Genomic DNA, 20,185 nt, shown 5'->3' on the forward strand with positions numbered 1-20,185 from the left:
GCCGCCTCACTTGGGGTGGGAGGGTCACCAGTTCATCTTGAGGGTGGCTATTATAGATCTCTCCCCAACAAACATTTGCTGGATTTTATATTTTCTACTGTATATTTATTTGATTTTATAGAGTATTTATATTGTAATTTATGTGTTTTGACTTTGACTGTAAACCGCCCAGAGTCCCCTTTTTGGGGGAGATGGGTGGTGATGGAAATTTGAAATATAAAAAAATAAAAAAATAAAAATACAGCTTGTAGGATTCTATCAGTAAAATGAAGACATCCTATAACCCTGATGTCTGTTAATCCCAAATTAATCTTGGCAGACTTAAAATGTTTATTGGAGGGTGTAAGTACTCAACACTAAAGATGCATGTCAGAAGGGAAAGCAAATGAAAACTTCTATAGTTATTAATTGTGACGCTAGAGTATATAACCAGTCATAATGTGTCACTGGATTTTCAAGGAAAAGTTCATCTCTGAAATAGGTTCCAGTATAGCTATTTATAAGTCATACACATACAGAATACAAATTCTAGAAGCTGGCATTCTCATAGTTTACAAATCAAAACTGATACAGCAGAAAATGGCTGTTGCAATCAAAATTAAAGAAACCTTTAATTAATGTTGCAAGGCATTAACCTTCAATCAACAACAAGCAGTCTAATTAATCATGCAATCGTTTTTTACCAAGAAGGTAGAATTATAATGTCCCAAATATAGACGACAAAAATCTATATTCATACCTTAGGTCTCTGTGTGAAACAAAATAAATAGAAAGCACTACATTTACTGTTCCAACAATATCACTATCAGTATCAGAGATAAAATATTCCATCAGATGTGATCAGTGATGATAAAAAGAAAATATCAAACCATACACTGAAAAGTATTACTAAAGGATTTCTAGTACATAAGAGAAGTAGAGAAATAAGTTGTAAATGACACTGCAGAGAGTTATTTACACCAGGGTCATTGTTATTTAAACAATCCAATCTTAAATATGTTTACTCAAAAAACCCCAAAAACCCACTCTTCAATGGACCTTACTTCCAGAAAAACGTGTACAAACTTCTCACAACATCCAATTGTCTTATATTTCATTTACATGAAAAAGATTTTTTTTCAAAAAAGATCTAAATCATACTTTGTATTTGTAACCGTCTATTGAAAAGAATAATTTGGAATGATAAATTAGCAGAGGGAGGGTTGACTAATCCTTTCCTACACATCCCATAAAGTGCATAATTAGCAAATAATTTGCATAACAAGGCTGTCTGGACTTTCCTGGAATTGGAATGTGACAAATGTATTTTCCATATTTTTATATTCCCATTGCACCTTAAAAATGTTTTCAGTAAGATGAAGTATAACCCAAAGATATAAATCCAGGAACCTGTATGTGTCCTTTAAAAATACAGTAAATAAATAATATTTTTTTATGTCTAACTGCAGATGGCAAGACTGAGAAATCTTACCCAACAGTATAATATTCAAAGTTGGGTTTATATAGCAAAGAACGAATCTGTTGTTCTCACTTCTTTTGTTTGCTTGTTTGCTTATATTTATTTATATGTGAGTGCATTCCATCTGGACTACTGGAAGTGTACAATTAGAAGTTAAATTTTCGTAACAGAAAAACAGAATAATACAGAAATAATAATCCTTTAAACTGTCATAATATTTTATAAATTATTTTAAGCAGATATAATGATAAAAATAGGGTTTATAGCATATAGAGTTTCTTTTTATATCAAACAACAGCTCTTCTCTATCAGAGATAGGATGTGCCTAGTCCAGCTTTTTCTCTTCCACAGTATTCAATAATCAGAAGCTCCCACTTCCCAAGGAGAAAAAAGGAGATGTAGCTTTCTCCTCCACTTTTTCTCTAGCCACCATAGGAATTAATTGAAGTGTATTTTCCTATTTACAACTCATCACCTGCAGTCCTGGCCAGAAACCCCAGTTTAGGAAACAGTTGTGAATGTAACATATATTTGCTGAACGTTGATTTATCCATATATTTCCATGTTGGTGATACAAGTGCAGATTGGCTTTACTGATTACACAGCCACAGTTATAAATATAAGCTCTCTGTACAAACTCATTCCCAATCTACAAAACCAAGCTTAAGGTAAAATTATTGTATTAGTCTTCTATGACAAGAAAGCTCAAGAGAGAGAGAGAGAGAGAGAGAGATGTCGTGTGTTGGACGTAACCTTTCTAATCTAATAAGGTCCCAGGTGTGGAAAACTCAAACCCTGATTACATACCTAACAACTGCTCATCCAAAATGTAAAATAATGTCTGTCCATAGAAGCTGAACGAAGGGCATATTTGCGTTCCAGATCGCTCACTTTGTCGCACATGAATATCTTGTGGCAATGCTTGTGATCAGTGTAAACATAATCATGGTTGTGATTAGCATCAAAAATATACAATGAAAGTGTATTTTTCTCTGAGTCTGGTATCATTAAACTATGCAGTACTAGATATTGGACAAAGGGAAAGTAGAGGGGAGACACTGAGCTGCTGTTCTAGATGCAGCTGCACATCCTCTCTATTTTCTGGTTATGGCCTAAGCAGTGTTCATGTTATGTACCTGTGGGCAATGAAAGAAATCACAGTAGAAGCGCTGTATCTCACATTAATGGACAGGCTTTACCTTCCCAGCACTGACACTTTTTCCTGCTTAGCTAAGCTGGCTTGGGTGAGACCAGGAAAATTCAATTATTCATTCATTTCACATTCGATACATAAAATGACTGCCTATTTAAATTCACACCTGAAAGTTTTAGTTCAGGATGCATTTAGCATAAAACCTTTGTATAGCCTGAGGGAATACTCCAAGGTACAAACCTCTGCCCCCTGAATCACAGACCAATGCTCTTTAAAGCCACGTATGCATCTCAAATATTAGAATTTAGCCTTGGGGTCAAGCATTGCCTTCAACTGCCATGCAGATCTCCCTGCTCTGCCATTTCCTGATCCCTCATCCTTTATTTTTACTTTTACCACAATCCAGCAAATTATTTTCTTGATATCTTCTTTTGCTGCTGTCAGAACATCACATCCAGAATTAAGCCATTATTATTTATAACCTTATTTACAGATAAGGAAACATATATCTTCTTTTACTTATAGCCTTTAATAGCCTTTAATCTTTTTGTGGCTCCTTCGGCCTGTAAGATAAAAAGAAATTGATGCGATCTCTTTCTCAGCATTGTTTTCTAGGGGAATAATTCCAGAAATGTGGTGTCTACACCTGAAAGGTAGAAGAGAAAATGCTTGTGTCCCCTAGGAGAAGGATATTTTTCCCAACATATCCATTCTCAAATTATGAAGTTCAAATAGTTTAAACACGAACTTTTGATTACTGTTGCTGTTTCCTTCAAATGGGAAAGACAATAAATATATGCAAAGGGTGTAACTTCCCAGCATGTTAGTGTTAAGAATACTGTAATATTACACAAAAACAGAAGCTTGAGGAAAAACTGATCAGTCAGGCCTGACGTAAATTTTATCATGCAACCAATCTAAGCTGCATTTCTTCCTGGCTCAACAGAGATTATTAGCAACAATGAAGTTTTGCAGATAGTGTATGATTTCTTCCTAAATAGACTTTTTTTTTTGCATAACAAGTACAGTCTATATTTTAAACTCAGAACTAATTGCTCAACAAAAATCAGTTTCCAGATCTTTCAGACTAAATGGAACTGAAATCATAAATAAAGTGCAGCAAAGAACTTGCCGTTTAGATAAAACCTGATGCTTCAACAGTTCAGCCTACAACAGTTGTTGCACTGTTGATGAGATACTAGAAAACAATCGGAGAATTTCAGATTACAGTTACAGATTTGTAGAAAGCCAGCTTTATTTGCAAACTTCTCCTGTGGCTTACACACTATCTGTCATCATACTTTTCATTTCCCCACAGAAATTATACCTTCCTTCAGTATGAGATGGTATGGTCACTTACTCATGATGATTTCCCCCCATGTATTCTGTAAGTGCTTAAGTTCATTCACATACTGACTTCAGGAAAAAAAAATGCATTTCTAAAGATGCTATATAGAAAGTCCTAACTCAAATTTATAGATAAATCTATGGTTCAGTATTGCATTATGAAGAGAGTTAAGCTGGAACTTGGCCTAAAGAGAATATTTAATTATAGGTTACATGTTAAAATTCTCACCCTGGAAAACTGTAATTAACTTAGTTAAAATTTCCTAGAATAGACACTGACAGTTTTCATAACAAAATATTTCAGTTCTGCTCCTTTAAATACTTTCATCTCATGGCCAATCTATGTTCTAGCAAGACACAAACTTTTCTTTGTTTTAATAGATTATATTTTAATAAAGCATATTATAATTACCTGTTGCCTAATTTCTTCTTCCATTTTAACTGGTGATCCCAGCTCTGCAACTTGCTTCACTCCTTCACTTGCATATCCTCCATATTCCCAAAGAACATAGTTTTTGGAATGAGACCCACCAATAATCGCAGACCAGTGGTTGGCTCGTCCTTTAAAAAGAGAAAGAATCTTTTAAGTGTTATGGAAAAGTGTGTAGTATATTGACAAAAGATATTGCTTCATCTACATTTTCAGGCCTCCTTTCTGAAGGCACTTCCTAGAAAGTGGTTCATAGCTTTTATTTACAACAGTCTACATTTATGTCCTTTAAGAAACTGTTCTTACATTTCTATTATATTTTTAATATAAATAATTGCATACAGTGTAGAGCTTCCAGAATGCTACCCTTTTTTTAACTGCCAAAGGAAGGGAGCAGATACTCTTAAATATGAAGAGTATCTTCATATTTTTATAATGTTTATAATCTTCAATTATAAACATTTTATTGTTTATAATTAGACATTTCTGCTCATTGTTACAAGTAGGTTACATTTAAAAAAAATCAAATGTGAAGAAGTGAATTTAGAAGTGTAAGAAGTACTGGTCAGAATAGCAACTTCAAAGCTTCTCACATGTAAGACATTCTTCACTATACTGGCCTAGCTATGAACCTCAAAGAAGCCAGTGTATAGTCTGAAGTAACATGCAATTCCCTAGTACTGGACCAGAAAAAGGAACAGTCAGCACCTTGGACAGCATAATGCATTGCTCATTGACACTTTCTTTTCACTAGAAGATCTATTGCACCAATAAATGTCAGGCAAATGAGGCTGTAAGGAGCATAATTCCTGATTGATACTGACTCTGATCCTTAAAGAACCTTCAATCATTTCTAAATCTTCACAATTTTGCTTCTTCGGAGTGAACAAGCCATGGAGAATTCATCCTTTGAGATTGTGATGGGACTATATTCGAAGGTTGGAAAACTGCAGACCCAGATATTGAGCAATCCTTGAGTAGGATGGCATGCTATTCATTGGACTTCAAGTTTTGTTCAAGACTTTTCTTGAATTAAGAAAATGAGAGATTAGAGGATCTTGAATTATGGATGCAAATTAATTTTATAAACGAATATGAAAGAAAGCAAACTATGGCAGATTAGGGTGGTTCTGTTCAGGATTTCAGACAGCTAGCTGGGTCCCTATATTGAGCACCCTCATTTGAGATTATCACATTAGTTCCACTCAAGAAGCACTACTTGAATTGTGGATTCATTCTTGGTATAAAGCTCAGAAGAAGTTAGGACATGGAAGAAAACTGTGAATCTGACCCAACATATCATTTCTCCAGATTGAAGAAAGAAACATTCATTTCAATATTTGTGAAAAGTCTCCAATAATCAAGTATGGTTCTTTGCCCAGTCTGTCTGAAAGTTGCCAACTCTTTTGAGTGTCAAAACTAAAAATTTCATATCATTTAAATATAATGTATCATAGTGATTTGAAGTAATTATAATACCTTTTGTTATATAAAAATGAAAACTAAAACTAAAATGAGAATAACTAATGCTGTGGGGGAAATGCCCACTTAAATAAGTAACCAAGGCATTTGGAGATAGATGCAACAAAGTATCTTTTGTTGGCATGCATAATTACAGTGATCGCTGGGATCCTCACCAAAGGATTGCAGAACAGCCCCAAAGGCCCACAAGGTTACATGTTATACACTCTGGAAATGATACATAGGATTTACAAAAACAATGTAAATTATAACACAACTTTGTTGCAGGAATGTAGGATCTGATAACAACATGGAGTGATTTGCTATGGGCTGACCCAGCATCTCTACATTCTGCTGTTCTAAAGAGGGTCCAAACCCACCTTTTCTACTGATATCAGCACCTTCTAACATAAACAGTGTCCATTACTGTACCATATATTGACTCCTTTCCCACCATAGAAAAAAGACCACAACTAGTTTTTGCTATCTCTCTCCTTCTCTTCCAGGGTAATCAGCCAGCTTCAGTTGCCTGTTCTGCTTAATATGCCCTTCAACCTCATGTATGTGCGGGGAATATTATTTGTTTTCTACACTAATAAAAACAAAGGTTAAATTAATACTAAACTGAACTTTGGGAACTGAAACAAATTTTTAAAAATCCTAATTTTTGCATGCCACTAACTTGAACAGTCACATAAGATCTTAACAACATAAGCAGTACCCTGCTGGACTGGATCCCTGGCCCACCTTGTCCAGCAGATGACCTTCAGTGGCCAACCAGTGCACAAGAAAGCCCACTTGTCTCCCAGCTGATGGCCTTCCCTCCATTGTGAGAAATGTCCATTTACTTCCACCCTTTGTTTTCTATTCTTTAGCCAACTGCTTATCCGCAAGAGAACCTGCTCTTTTATTCCATAGCTATTAAGCTTACTGAGAAGTTTTTGATAAGGGACTTTACCAAAGTGTCATGCACTGCCTACCGCCGAGTAACACACAGACACTGGTTCCGTTGAAGCAGGCTCTGGTTTATTCATAGCGTAGATACAGTTGTAGAAAAAAGCTGAGAGTGACAGGAGCGCGCCGGTGCGGGGTTTAAATACCCCGCGCCGGTCAGCGCCCCCTCACTCGAGGTTACGTCACCCCCCCCTTTGTCCAACATGCTGTCTTGCCGGTAGGTGAGGGGTTGCGAGGCCCCGCTGGCGCTCCGGGACCGCCCATCATCGGTTTCCCTATTCCTCCGGTGATTGCTGTCAGCTGGGCGATCTCCGTTGCGCTAGCGCTAACAGCTTGGGTGTGCCTCGCGATCCGCTTAGCCATTGTATCTTGTTCTTTCGTCTTTGTGAGTTGATGGCTGCTTATCTTGAGCCCCTTCCCCTGTTTCCTTGTTATTGTCATGTGTGCCATTGCGCTGATGTCTTCAGCTCAACGGCACTCATGACATACTGCCCCCTGTCCGAATAGTGCCCCCCCCCGGCTTTCCAGTTTTTTACCAGGACAGCTGTCAAAATGGTTTTTTTTTTTTTTTTTGAATTTCCCGCCGGAGTGTTTTCGCCCCTCCCTTTGTTCCGCCCTCTACCACATGTCCCTCTAGGGTGTGTTCCCAGTGCGCATGCCCCGGTCACACCCTGGGCGTGCGCATGCTCCGGCCACACCCTGCTTGTTTGGCTCAGTTCGGCGAGGAGAGAGGCGTGGCTGGTCGGGTGCTTATCAGCTCCAGGTAGGGCCCTTATTTTTTATTCTAAGTGCGTCGCCTTTGTTATGTGTGCTCCTGGGCATTGCCCCCAGGATGCACTGTTGACTTGATTGCCACTCCCCCGTGGGCCCGGGGCGGGGGGAGGGTGCTGGCGACCGCTTGTCACTGCCTCGTGGGCCCGGGGCGGGGGGGGTGAGTCCCGGGGGGGGAGGTCCACCCAAGTCGCGGGCTTGGGGGGGCCCTTTCCCTTGGGGCACGGTAGGCGGGGGGGCCGCGGGGGAGGGGGTATGCAGGTGCCGGTTTGCTTGTCTTGCCTTAGGCTTGTCGGGGTACGCCCGGTGAAAAGCCCGGGTCAGGTCAGGCGCGTTAACGTTGTGCGCCGCCACCCATTCTGGGTGGGGGAAGTGTTTCCACCTGACCAAATAGTGTAAAGTTCCCCGTTGCCTGCGGGAGTCGAGTATGTCCCTTACTTCAAAGTGATGTTGGCCGTCGATCATCACCGGTGAGGGCAGTGGCGTGCTTGGGTGCCATCGAGAGGTAGTTGCCGGTTTCAGGAGGCTGGTGTGGAATACCGGGTGGAGTCTCCCTAGGTTGTGTGGCAGGTCCAAGCGTATTGCCACCGGGTTCACTATTTGCGTGACTCGGAACGGCCCGATGTACTTAGGCCCCAGTTTTTTCGAGGGTTGGGGCGACTTTAGGAATTTGGTGGATAGGTAGACCATATCCCCAGCCTGGAACGTCGGTTGTTGGCGCCGGTGCTTGTCGGCCTGCTCTTTGTAGGCCGCCTGTGCTTCCTTCAGCGCTGCCGTGATTATTGGCCACGATTCCGCAATCTTCCATCCCCAGTCACTAGCGTCCTCCTGGGGTCCCGAGGGTTGTGGTAGCTCTGGTATGGGGATGAAGTCGCGCCCCGAGACTACCTCGAACGGAGTTTTCCCCGTGCTCGTGTGAACGGCGTTGTTGTATGCGACTTCGGCGAACGGGAGCAGTTCGGCCCAGTCGTCTTGATGGTAGTTGGTGTATGAGCGTATGAATTGTTCTAGGGTGGCATTGAGGACCTCTGTGGCTCCGTCCGTCTGGGGGTGCCAGGCAGTGGATAGGGCCTGTTGGGTCCCCGTCAGCTTTAGGAAGGCCCGCCAGAATTTAGAAGTGAATTGTGTGCCCCTGTCGGTCACCACACGTGCGGGACATCCGTGTAACCTGTACACGTGGATGAGGAAGAGTTTGGCTAGTTGTTGTGCGGACGGGACCGATGTGCAGGGGATGAAGTGGGCCTGTTTCGAAAAATAGTCTTTCACCACCCAAATGGCCATTTTCTTCTGGCTGGGTGGGAGGTCCACTATAAAATCCATGGAGATTTCCTCCCATGGGCGGGAGGGTTCTGCCACCTGTTGTAAAAGCCCCGAGGGTTTGCCTGGTGCCCGTTTGTCTCTGGTGCACGTTGGGCAGGACGCTACGTAAGCTTTCACGTCCCGTCTTAGCGCGGGCCACCAGAATTGACGCCTTGTTAGGTGCAGGGTCTTAAGGAACCCAAAGTGTCCCGCTTGCTTGGTGTCGTGGGATCTATGCAAGATCGCTTGGCGTTGCGAGTCCGGGACATAGATTCTGCCTTCCCCCCATGCCAGGTCCTGTGCCATCGTTACCTTGTCGGGGTTTGCCAGGAACCAGGGGTCGGTTTTGAGGGTGGCGGCGAGGTCCATGCATATCCCCCCTGGTAGTTGCGGTTGGCGTCGTCTGGTCACAGGTTGTCCCGCCGTCGGTTGCGCCGTAGAGTCGTGCTGCCTCCGAGTGCCGCTCCGGGTGGTCACCGCCATCCCCAGTTGAGAAGCGGATAGGACCGTCCCAATGGTGTCTGGGGCGGGCTCTTCGTCTTGGGGCAGTCGGGAAAGGGCGTCAGCCAGGAAGTTCTTTTTGCCCGGCATGAACTTCAGCTGGAAGTTGAAGCGGCTGAAGAATTGGGCCCATCGGACCTGTTTTGGGCTGAGGCGTCTGGGCGTTCGGAGGGCCTCGAGGTTCCGGTGGTCAGTCCAGACCTCGAATGGTTGGGCGACTCCTTCGAGTAGGTGTCTCCATGTTTCCAGCGCCGATTTTACCGTGAAGGCTTCCTTCTCCCAGACGTGCCATCACCTTTCTGTCTCGGAGAATTTCCTCGACAGGTAGGCGCATGATTTCAGGAGTCCTGTGGGGTCCTTTAGGAGTAGGATGGCCCCCAGGGAGAAGTCTGAGGCGTCGGCTTGGACCACGAACGGCCGTTCTGGGTCCGGGTGCGCGAGGATTGGCTCTGTGGTGAACAGCGCTTTCAACTTATTGAATGCGGTCTGGCACGCGGGAGTCCAATTCAATACTGTGCCCGGGTTCTTGGCGCGTCGGGTGTCCCCCACCCCTTTGGTTTTGAGGAGGTCCGTTAGGGGGAGGGCTATCTCCGCGAACCCCCGGGCGAATGACCTGTAAAAATTCGCGAAGCCGAGGAAGCTCTGGAGTTGGCGTCTGTTGTGGGGGCGTTCCCAGTTCAGCACCGCCTCGACTTTTGCGGGGTCCATTTCTATGCCGTCTCCGGAGATTCGGTACCCCAGGTAGTCTAGGCGCGCTTTATGGAATTCGCACTTTGCGGGTTTGGCATAGAGCTGCGCCCTTCTGAGCTTATCGAGGACTTGTCTGACTAGGGTCACATGTTCCTCGTGCGTTTTGGTGTAGATAAGGACGTCGTCTATGTAGACGAGGACCCCTTTGAACAGGTGTTCATGCAGGACCTCATTGATGAGCTGCATAAACACCCCCGGGCCCCCTGCGAGTCCGAACGGCAGCACTTTGTACTGGAAGGCACCTAGGGGGCAGTTGAACGCAGTCTTCCATTCGTCCCCCTCCCTGATTCGGATGCGGTAGTACGCCTCGCAAAGGTCCAGCTTGGAGAAGACCTTGCCCGTGGACAGGTGGGCGAGCATATCTTTTACCAGGGGTAAGGGGTATTTGTTGGACAGGGAAGCCGCGTTTAGGCCCCGGTAGTCGGTGCAGAGCCGTAGGGTGCCGTCTTTCTTCTCCCGGAATAAGACGGGGGCTCCGACCGGTGAGCATGCTGGCTCTATGAATCCCCTCTCTAGGTTTTTATCGATGAACTCCCGGAGGGTTGCCATCTCCTTCAGGGTCATCGAGTAGATCTTCGGTCTAGGTAAGGGGACGTCAGGCAGCAGGTCAATCCGACAGTCCGTCTTGCGGTGGGGGGTAGTTGGTCAGCTTCCGCCTCTCCGAAGACCTCGGAGAAGTCAGCGTATTGTTCCGGTCGGTCTGCTGTGGTAGCTGCGTTGTCCTGTGTAGCCGCCTCTGCTCGTCCCACAGTGGGGTTGGTTCTGCCCGCCGGAACTGGCGCCCGGTACTCGCCGTCGCCGAATATGAAGGTGCGGGTCTCCCAGTCGATGCGCGGGTTGTTTGTCGCGAGCCATTGCATTCCCAAGACTGCAATGGGTCGTCCGATGTGGGTGACAACGAACGATGTGCGTTCGGTGTGAGTGCCCATTTGCAGGGTGACCGGCTCGGTCTGCATCATGGCTAGTTTCCCTCCCGCTGTTGAGCCGTCCAGCTGGTGGAATGCCAGCGGCGTGGGGAGGGGGGAGCAGCAGAGGTCGAGTTTGGCGACTAAGTCGGGGTGGATCAGGTTTTTCGAGCACCCCGAGTCCACTAGTGCCGCGGCCGTGGTGGCTCCGTTGCCGGCAGAGAGTTTGATTGCCGCCATTATAACGGAGCTTTCGCCGTTCCGTCGAGGTGGTCCGCCCTGCTGTCCCACCGCCTGCCTCGCAACGCGTTTCAGGGCAGGCGGGGAGCGTTTCCCGTCGGCTGGTCTGGGTCTATGGCGTCCTCTCCCCCCCAGTAGGCGTCCCAGCCTTCCTCTGGTGTCGCTGTGGCTCCGGTCATTCGGCGGTGAGGGGGCGGCGGTGGGTTAGGTGGTTTGAGGCTAGTTTTCGGGGCGGGTTTAGGCACACTGGCCGGCGGTCGGTTGGCGAAGCAATCTGCCGTCTTGTGCCCCAGTTTTCCATACCTCCCGCAGGGCCCGCGATTAAATTTCTTCCTTGGGTATGTGGGACCGGCCGTCCCCACGTGTGGCGCGGGTACCTTTTGGCAGGTGTTGGTCGTGTCTTCCGTCGTTGCCATGAGGAAGGTGTGGTGCGCGTGTTCTGCTTTCCCCGCGAGGTGGATCCAACCGTGTAGAGTCTCTGGGTCGTCGCGGTAGAGGGCCCATTGGAGTACGTCGCGGTTGAGCCCCCTTTTGAACATTTCCAGCAGGGTGGTCTCGGACCAGTCGTTGACCTTCCCTGCGTAGTCCGGGACAGTGCGTGCGCCCTGTTTAAGTCTTTGGAGTGTGCTTTTCGCCCTCACTTTGGCTAGTGGGTCCTCAAAGTAGCTCTTCATCTCGTTGATGAAGGCGTGGAAGTTGGCGAGGGCGGGGGAGCTGGACTCGTACAGTTGGACGTACCAGTCCGCCGCCCGGTCTTGTAGTTTGATCGCCACGGCAGCGATCTTGTCTGCTTCGGAGTCATAGGAGTGTCTGTGCCTCCCCATGAACTCCCTGGCGTTCGTGATGAAGAACGACAGTTTCGCGGGGTTCCCATCAAAGAAGATGGGGAAGTCCTTTGGGGCCCGGGCGTTTTGTGAGCCCCCTCCTCTCACTTCCCGGCCTGTGGCGTCGTCCGCCTGGGCCGTTTGTTGACCATCATCTGGCCCGAGGGAGTTCGGCGCCTCGCTCGGGGTGTGGACCTGTGCGGGGACGTCGTTGGGCGGCGCGGGGGACATCAACGACTGAAGCATGGTCCGGAGTTCCTTCAGTTGGGTCTTCATGGCCGCGAGTCTAGCTTGTGCGTCCCCGTCCGCGATCCGCGCCGCCGCCGGGGCCGGTTCCATCGGTGTGTCGGCGGGGGTGGGTCGCCGGTGGAGTTCAGGCACTCCCGTCCATTGGCCCACTTCCTCCGCCGTCGGCTGGGTTGCTTCTTTGTCCTCCCCCGTGCTTACCGCCGTTGGGCTGCCACTCCACGCCTGTGGCTGGGGTGCGATGTGGGGCGCGGGGTTCTCCGCTGGTCTCGGGAGGTATGTTGCTCCCTCCCGTGGCCGGGTTGCCTCCGTCACCATCTCCCCTTGGGGTTGGAGCTGAGGCTCGGGTTGGGCCGGGTGGGCGTCCATGGCTCCAGGAGTCCGCGGTGCCTCTGGCCTTGATCGGTCCTCCTCTGCTTCTTGCCGTGCGGCTCGCCCCCCTTGTCCGCGTCGCGCCGGCCTCATCGTTCCTGGTCTTCTCGCCGTCTACTCCTCCCGCGGCTCATTGTCGTCCGGTGGGGCTCGGCGAGGCTGAGTTTGTGACTCTCAGCTTTATGTCATGCACTGCCTACCGCCGAGTAACACACAGACACTGGTTCCGTTGAAGCAGGCTCTGGTTTATTCATAGCGTAGATACAGTTGTAGAAAAAAGCTGAGAGTGACAGGAGCGCGCCGATGCGGGGTTTAAATACCCCGCGCCGGTCAGCGCCCCCTCACTCGAGGTTACGTCACCCCCCCCTTTGTCCAACATGCTGTCTTGCCGGTAGGTGAGGGGTTGCGAGGCCCTGCTGGCGCTCCGGGATCGCCCATCATCGGTTTCCCTATTCCTCCGGTGATTGCTGTCAGCTGGGCGATCTCCGTTGCGCTAGCGCTAACAGCTTGGGTGTGCCTCGCGATCCGCTTAGCCATTGTATCTTGTTCTTTCGTCTTTGTGAGTTGATGGCTGCTTATCTTGAGCCCCTTCCCCTGTTTCCTTGTTATTGTCATGTGTGCCATTGCGCTGATGTCTTCAGCTCAACGGCACTCATGACACAAAGGCTTTTTAAAAATCTAAGTACATGATGTCTACTGGTTCCTCCTTATCCACTGTTTATTAACATCCTCAAAAAAAATTATTGTAGATTAGTCAAGCAGGACCTTCCCTTAATGAAGCTATGCCAAGGCTAGGCTAGGTTCGTATTTCATGCAGTGCCAAAATTTATTTGTTGGTTTTGGCTTAATATATGTTGTAATCCAATCATTGGAGCCTATATAATTATTTTTTATAGCTTAACAGGTCATGCAAACCAAGCCAATTGTGGTTTATTTGACAAACCACATTTAAGCAAACCATGGCTGGAAGTGATGCATGAACTCAGCCATGGAATTGTCACCAAGAATTCGGCTAGTAAGGGTGCCTGTAGTCACATGGGTGAAATACTTTTTGCATGGATCTACAGCATTCCAGATTAAAAAGTTACTCATGCTAGGCCTATATGCCAGGCCACTAGCATATGTTTGTGGGTCACAAGAGGTACAGCCCTGGATTAAGTTGTTAAAATACAGAGAGGAGAGAAGATTGGATGAACATAGAACTAGAAAAATTCATCTCGAGATTTTTACATCTGACCAGGCCTGCATACACATTGAAGGGAGGGAGGGAGGGCAGGCAGGCAGACAGGCGGCTGGCTGACTTGGGTGCCTAGTACAGAGATCTAGATCATCTAGATCATCTTGCTGCCTGCCTATTCTTGACATACTAACGTGGCGCTAACCAAGACATTCAGCCTTATATTGCTTTGCTGCTTTTATCTTCAACTTGAAGTCAGCAGTTATAAAGTAACAACATGCTGTTAGTGTTCAGCAGTTGTCTTATTGTCCCTGAAGGCTTGGAACCAGCAAGAAATGTGCTGTTCACTGAAAAACTGGGCCAAAGTACTTTAGTATTAAAAAGGTATTCTGGGCAAACTGGAATGAATTATGAAAAATTATTAAAAGACAGGTACATTTCCTATGTTTTGTGATAATAAAGAAACAAAGAATAAGCTGAGGAAAAGGTAAATGGATAAAATTGTAATCAGAGATTTTGGGGGAAAAAATTTTTTGAAAAGCCCACTCACATGCATTTTGAGAGCAAACAAAAGAAATGCAGACTGACACAGATGAAGGGGAAACATTGGAACTCCAAAACAGTAGTGAAAAAATGAGATAACTTGCTCAAAGAGATCAGAAAGGTAATGATCCATTTCTAAATATCATTAGGAAAATGTATGGATAAAGATATAGCAAGAGATAGGCTATTGGCAGGCAAATGTGTCTAAAAACAAAGAACATATCAAGACCGCTTCAGAGATTCTAATTGCAGCCTACGGTTTTATGACTGGTTTACTATTTATCTATAGAAGTATTTTAGTGACAGGATGGCAGGCAATCTACCCCCAACACCATGCCTGATGATTTAGAATGCAATTGTCTCAATCTCTTACCATGGGTCTTGTTGCCTAGGAAAGCTATAGACTTAAACATCTGGAGAGCATCATTATGACTATCTTTATGCAGAGTATTGGTTAAGAGCAGGAGTCTGAACTCGACAAATCATGAGTTCAATGCATGCAATCTCTTATAACGTGAAAAAGTTTTGTATCTTAGTATTTGCTCTCAGTGGCCTGCTAAATCAATTGCATTGCAAGGAAGCAAATTGTGAACCATCAGTTCCTTTAAAATACTATGGGAGAGGGAATAAATTCATACTGTGTATATTTATGTGTGCGGTCTATAAGTACGTATGTGTTTATAAGTGTGCAGTCTATCCCTCAGTGTGGAAATAAATTTCATTGAGGTCAGTGCAAGCTAGTTTCTATTAAGTATGCTTAGGATTCAGACATTGTCTTTCTTGTGAGTACTTCCTAGCTATTTCAGTGGAATGTATTCCCAAATCAGCATGTGAAATGTTAGAGCCTCAAGCAAGCAAAATGCTGTTTTTTGTAGTGAAGTATCTATGCAATCCACCCAAAAGGCTCAGAAAGATTTTCAAAGTACAGACTGGAGTATATCTCAAATTGCCATGTACATCTCGTAATAAATGTTTCAACTGTATTTTATAGTATTTTGTCAGAGGTATGTGAGTGCTTGTGTTTTATAAGTATATTCCAGGCACTGCTAAGAACACAGCTCAAAAAGTTTTATCTGTATTAAAAATGCACTTTCAATGATGAACCAGGAAATAAAAGAAAGTAAGTAATTTAGAGGAGACATCAGCAGCAAGTGTCAGTGCTTATATCTTATTCATAAGCTAGTTATGTTAATGCTACCACGGCAAAAAATAAGCAAAATTCTCCTTAAAGCTTTTTGATTTTCATAGAAATCCAATAAAGTCAGCACTTTTAGTCAAACTATATTCTCAATAAGAAGGAAAATTGTTCCTTACAAAATTCCAGGTCTATTTTCACCAATAGTTCTACAAAATGCTATGTCTGAAATATCTTCTGAAATCAACACAGCACATGAAATATAATTTGATAAATGATAACATGAAATAGATTTATAGAAGCCATTCAAGTGAGAACATATTAGAACATTTCAGCAGTAGCCTGATGACAAACACTGCACAATTCTCTACTGTCCAAAGTGAATATGGTTTTGTTTCATTTAATGGTTTCAGGTCCTCTGCGTAATAAATAGCCATTTTGACATGTACATTTCATTTTAAAAACTAAAGTATCTGGAGAGGTGGAAAAGCTTTCTGGCCTCCCAGGAATTTATAGTTACAATTTGCGATTTGTTGTTTTGAAGGAGTTAGTGCTGTCTCCATTAGTGTCAAATTTTTTGGCAAAACCCCCATTTCTGGATGACTGTAAATCAAAGCAAATAATTCTTGCTATGGCAGTGCCACAATTAAAAAATGTTCATATTTATGAGGTGAACCCGCATAGGAATGCAGGCAAATCAAAAAGAATGGTTGCATTTTCTGGCATGTTTTATATCACTATCATAAAGTTTAACAATATTTAATCCTTTTCTTATTACATGACAACTGCGTTAAAAATTATTATGGCCTCTACATGATTATTTATCACTTCTGTAATTCTCAAGTGTACAAAGTGCTTTTGAAAGGATATTTCTTTCATCCTATGATGTAGTCATACATCATTTGATTTTCAAGTGGGAAAGATTCCAGGAAATAATTCTTTCATATTTCTATAAGAGAATCAAACATTTTATCCCTTGCTTTGTACAGGGTCCTTATACCATCTCAGAAGGCTAGTATTCCTACTATTTCTCAAACAGCTGATCAATACATGTGTTTCAAAGTCAGTCCCATTTAATTCAGCGATTGGGCCTGTGGGAATGCCACAAAGCCATTTTATGGCTTAACAAGGAATGACATGATTGTGTCCATTTGCCTCCTTTCAAAAACAATGTATCTAACATAGTATGCATGGCTCCATCCTTTTTTTTTTTTTTTTTAATGCAGGGACCTAAACATTTTGGCTGCTGGGCACATTTGGAATTTTGAGACATTGTTATGCACACTCTCACAAAGTGGCTGTCATGGTAGGATGAGATATTATGACTCAGTGTAATTGTTCGCTCTGTTATGGTTGTTTATATTATATAATGATAACTACTTCTTCATGAGGGTCAACAGGATAGTTTAAATACAAGCCATTTTATTTACAAAGTTACTATTTATAGCAATTCAGCTTTTAAGATCCACTCCCAGCCAACAACAATATTTTAACTTATTCAGTCCTCTCTCAACATTCCAAGTTCTTAAAGTTTGTGATCGATATATCATTGCAACTTCCCTTTTTGCAAAGAACAAAGTAATAAAACCAAAAGCACATAAAAACTAATAGAGCACTTAACCAGTCATAATTAATAACCAGCCACTAAGAGTTTCTTAAACCAATATCTTGTTTTTCCCACGTGCCTTAATACCCCCCATATCCAATCACAATGCTACTGGTAAAGAATCTGGATTTTTCAAATGTACTATATGTGGTATCAGTTCAAATGTTGAAGCAGCATTTGTGGAAGAGGGAGCCTGCCTGAAGGTTAGCAGCAGTGAGTAGACTACACAGTAGTAGCAACAATAACTCCAGACATAGTTCTCTGAACAATATTACAGCAACGAAGTTAGACCGTTATTAAAAGATCCCATTACAAGGCCATTGCTTGGAGAAAGACATTGAAAGACACAGGCATTATGGGTGAAATTTCAAGAAAACATTACTACACACACACACACACACACACACACACACACCATCCAGCAACATTTCAGTTCTATGAACAGCTGAGAAATTAGGATCCATATTTGAAATGTTTTATATTTATTTTGTGCCTTCAGGTCAGTGTTGACTCCTGATGACTACCTGGACTAGTCCCTGAAATTTTCTTGGCAAGGTTTTTTGGAAGTGGTTTGCCACTGCCTCCTTCCCAGGGCCAAGAGAGAGTGACTGGCCCAAGGTCACCCAGCTGGCTTTGTGCCTAAGGCGGGACTAGAACTCACAGTCTTCCATTTTCTAGCCTGGTGCCTTCACCACTACACCAAACTGGCTCTCTATATTTCAAATATTTCTGACCTATTCCAAGGCCAAAAACTGCTTTTATGTATATTATTGTACCTGGATGCTGTCTTCTGCATATTGATTTGCAAGAACATAGGGCTTCCATAGCATGGCATTTGTTTAGAACTAAGAAACTTGAAGACAACCTTATTTTCTTCCACTTATAGCCCCTACTGTGTTTTGGTGGTGATGAGATAAGCTATAGTTGGAGTGACAGAGAATGACAGATGGGTGCTTGCTAGAGACCGAATGGGTATTTCTGCTACTCAAGTCTATATTTTGTGGCCTATCAGTAGATTTGGTGTTCTATCAGTATCAGTTCTATCACTGGACATGGAGGATACTGAGACTTGTTGGAAAAACAAGATACTGATTTAAGAAGCTCTTTGGTTTTTCTATAACCACTGCCAGTGCTATTATGATTAGCAGCAGCATACTGGGCTGAGGGACACACAGGGAGATGGGAAAAGCTGGGGCGGGGGGAGTTGTTTAGAACTGCTGGAGAGAGTTAAGAACTCTGTGTATTCACAGGGATGGACCCATCTTAACAGTTGATCGTTGCCACGATCCCCATATTTTGGGGACAGCTTCTTGACTAAGCTTGAAAAAAAGAGTTCCCTGCATTTATAGTCTACTTAGCATGGAAGTCAGATTCCCCTGCATTAGTTACATTAAAAATAAATTTCCTTATAGCTGTGTTCTATGGAATTAGCGAACACTAATCAGGAAAGCTAATTTCCTGTCTAATGTTTAATTGACTATTCTATTGTGTTATAAACAATAATTGAAACCTGGTAAGTCCTGAAGATACTATAGCAATTGCTTTGTCTACTGCTGATTATCACATAGTGCAAGTTAGGCTCTTTTAATAAAATTGGCTTTTCCGTTTGTATTTTTTTTTAATTATTGATCATTCACTTAAAATTTTGCTTAAGTGTCCAATTGGGTTGATTTACCTCCACCTGAGGTAAATAATTACTTTTATTATCATAGTCACAGGGCTTTCTCATTCAGGTTGTACCTACTCTGATTTGGAAAAGTTTTAAAATTCTAGACATGGGACTATAAGCACGTTAAGGTCTGAAATTTCCTCTTTTAGCACTTTATCACTTAACTTTAAGATGGCGACCAAGAGCAGACACCAAGGCCGACCGCTGCTCTAAAGGAGACTCCTGGTTTTTTCACCCTCCTTCTCCTCCCCCCCCCCGGGCCTTACTCTTAGTGTAGGGCCAGGAGGAGACTTTTGAGGATCCCTGGCCCCTTGTGTTTGATGGGTCGGGGTCCTCCTGGATGGGGCGGTGGAGGACGGCGGGCCTGGGTGAGCCTGGGTGAGCCCCAGCGATGCGACAAGCCAGGAAGGGGATGGCGTGCCAGCAGTGCAGCGGCTCCCTGGGGAACCTAACAGCGTGGGGGCCCTGAATAGCACAACCTGGAGGGAAGTTGGATGGTGGACCTGAAGAGGTCCGGTGGTTCGGAGGCATGGTGGAGCAGCTTGGTGACGCAGCAGACCAGCAGCGCAGTGAACCAGCTGACCAGCCTCGGAGGACCAGCCTGGGAGAGTTCAGCGGTGCAATAGACCAGCGGCCTGATAATGTGGCAGACCAGCCTCGAAGGGCTAGCCTGGTGAGGCAACTTGGCAGCATGGTAGACTGGCTGTGGAATGGACTGGAACACTGGTCGTGGAAGACCAGCCTGTCTGGGAGAGCCTGGGAGAACCAACCAGCCAACATGACAGACCCAGGGGTGCAAGCATCGGTGTGACAAGCCTTGGTGACTTGGAGTGGGGGACTTGGCATTGAAAACATAGCCATCCCCTCCCTACCTGCCCAGCAATGGTGGAGAGCTGTAGGGGCCCCCCAGTGTGAGTGAGTACTCCCTCCTGGGGGTGAGAGATGAGGGGGGGAGTTGGGGAGTATGTGTAGGTGTGGGAGAGTACTCACCTCCAGAGTGAGAGGCAGGAGGTGGGTAGGAGTGCATGAGATACCCCCACTGGCTGACCAGTGAGAGAGGCCAAGCAGGTGGGGGTACTGGGAGTGAATGGTGAATGGGTTGGTGATGGCTGAGACCTGATGGCGCCAAGAGCGGGAGCTGGTGCGCCGGAGGGCCTGCCATTACCTTGTGGGTAACTGTGCATGCATGAGATGGTATGAGTGGATGGAGGGTCCCCTACTTCAGATTGGGGATTCCGGAGGTGCAGGAGCGGGGCTGGAGGGAGTCTCTGGGGGTTGTAGGGCAGGTTATACTTTTGAGGTGGTGACGGGTAGGGGATGTTATGGTGGGAGCCGGAGGGCAG

General features: G+C 45.0%; 1 protein-coding gene across 1 annotated transcript in view; it reads right to left on the reverse strand.

Moving 5' to 3' along the window:
• SPON1 (spondin 1) overlaps window positions 1-20,185 on the reverse strand; it is a 343,853-nt gene that overhangs the window by 207,320 nt on the left and 116,348 nt on the right. The window contains exon 6 of the mRNA XM_063289510.1: window positions 4,372-4,520. Within this exon, the coding sequence (XP_063145580.1) occupies window positions 4,372-4,520 (149 nt within the window). The remainder of the gene's footprint in view (window positions 1-4,371; window positions 4,521-20,185) is intronic.

The sequence above is a fragment of the Candoia aspera genome, chromosome 1, assembly GCF_035149785.1.
Source record: "Candoia aspera isolate rCanAsp1 chromosome 1, rCanAsp1.hap2, whole genome shotgun sequence".
Classification (NCBI taxonomy): domain Eukaryota; kingdom Metazoa; phylum Chordata; class Lepidosauria; order Squamata; family Boidae; genus Candoia; species Candoia aspera.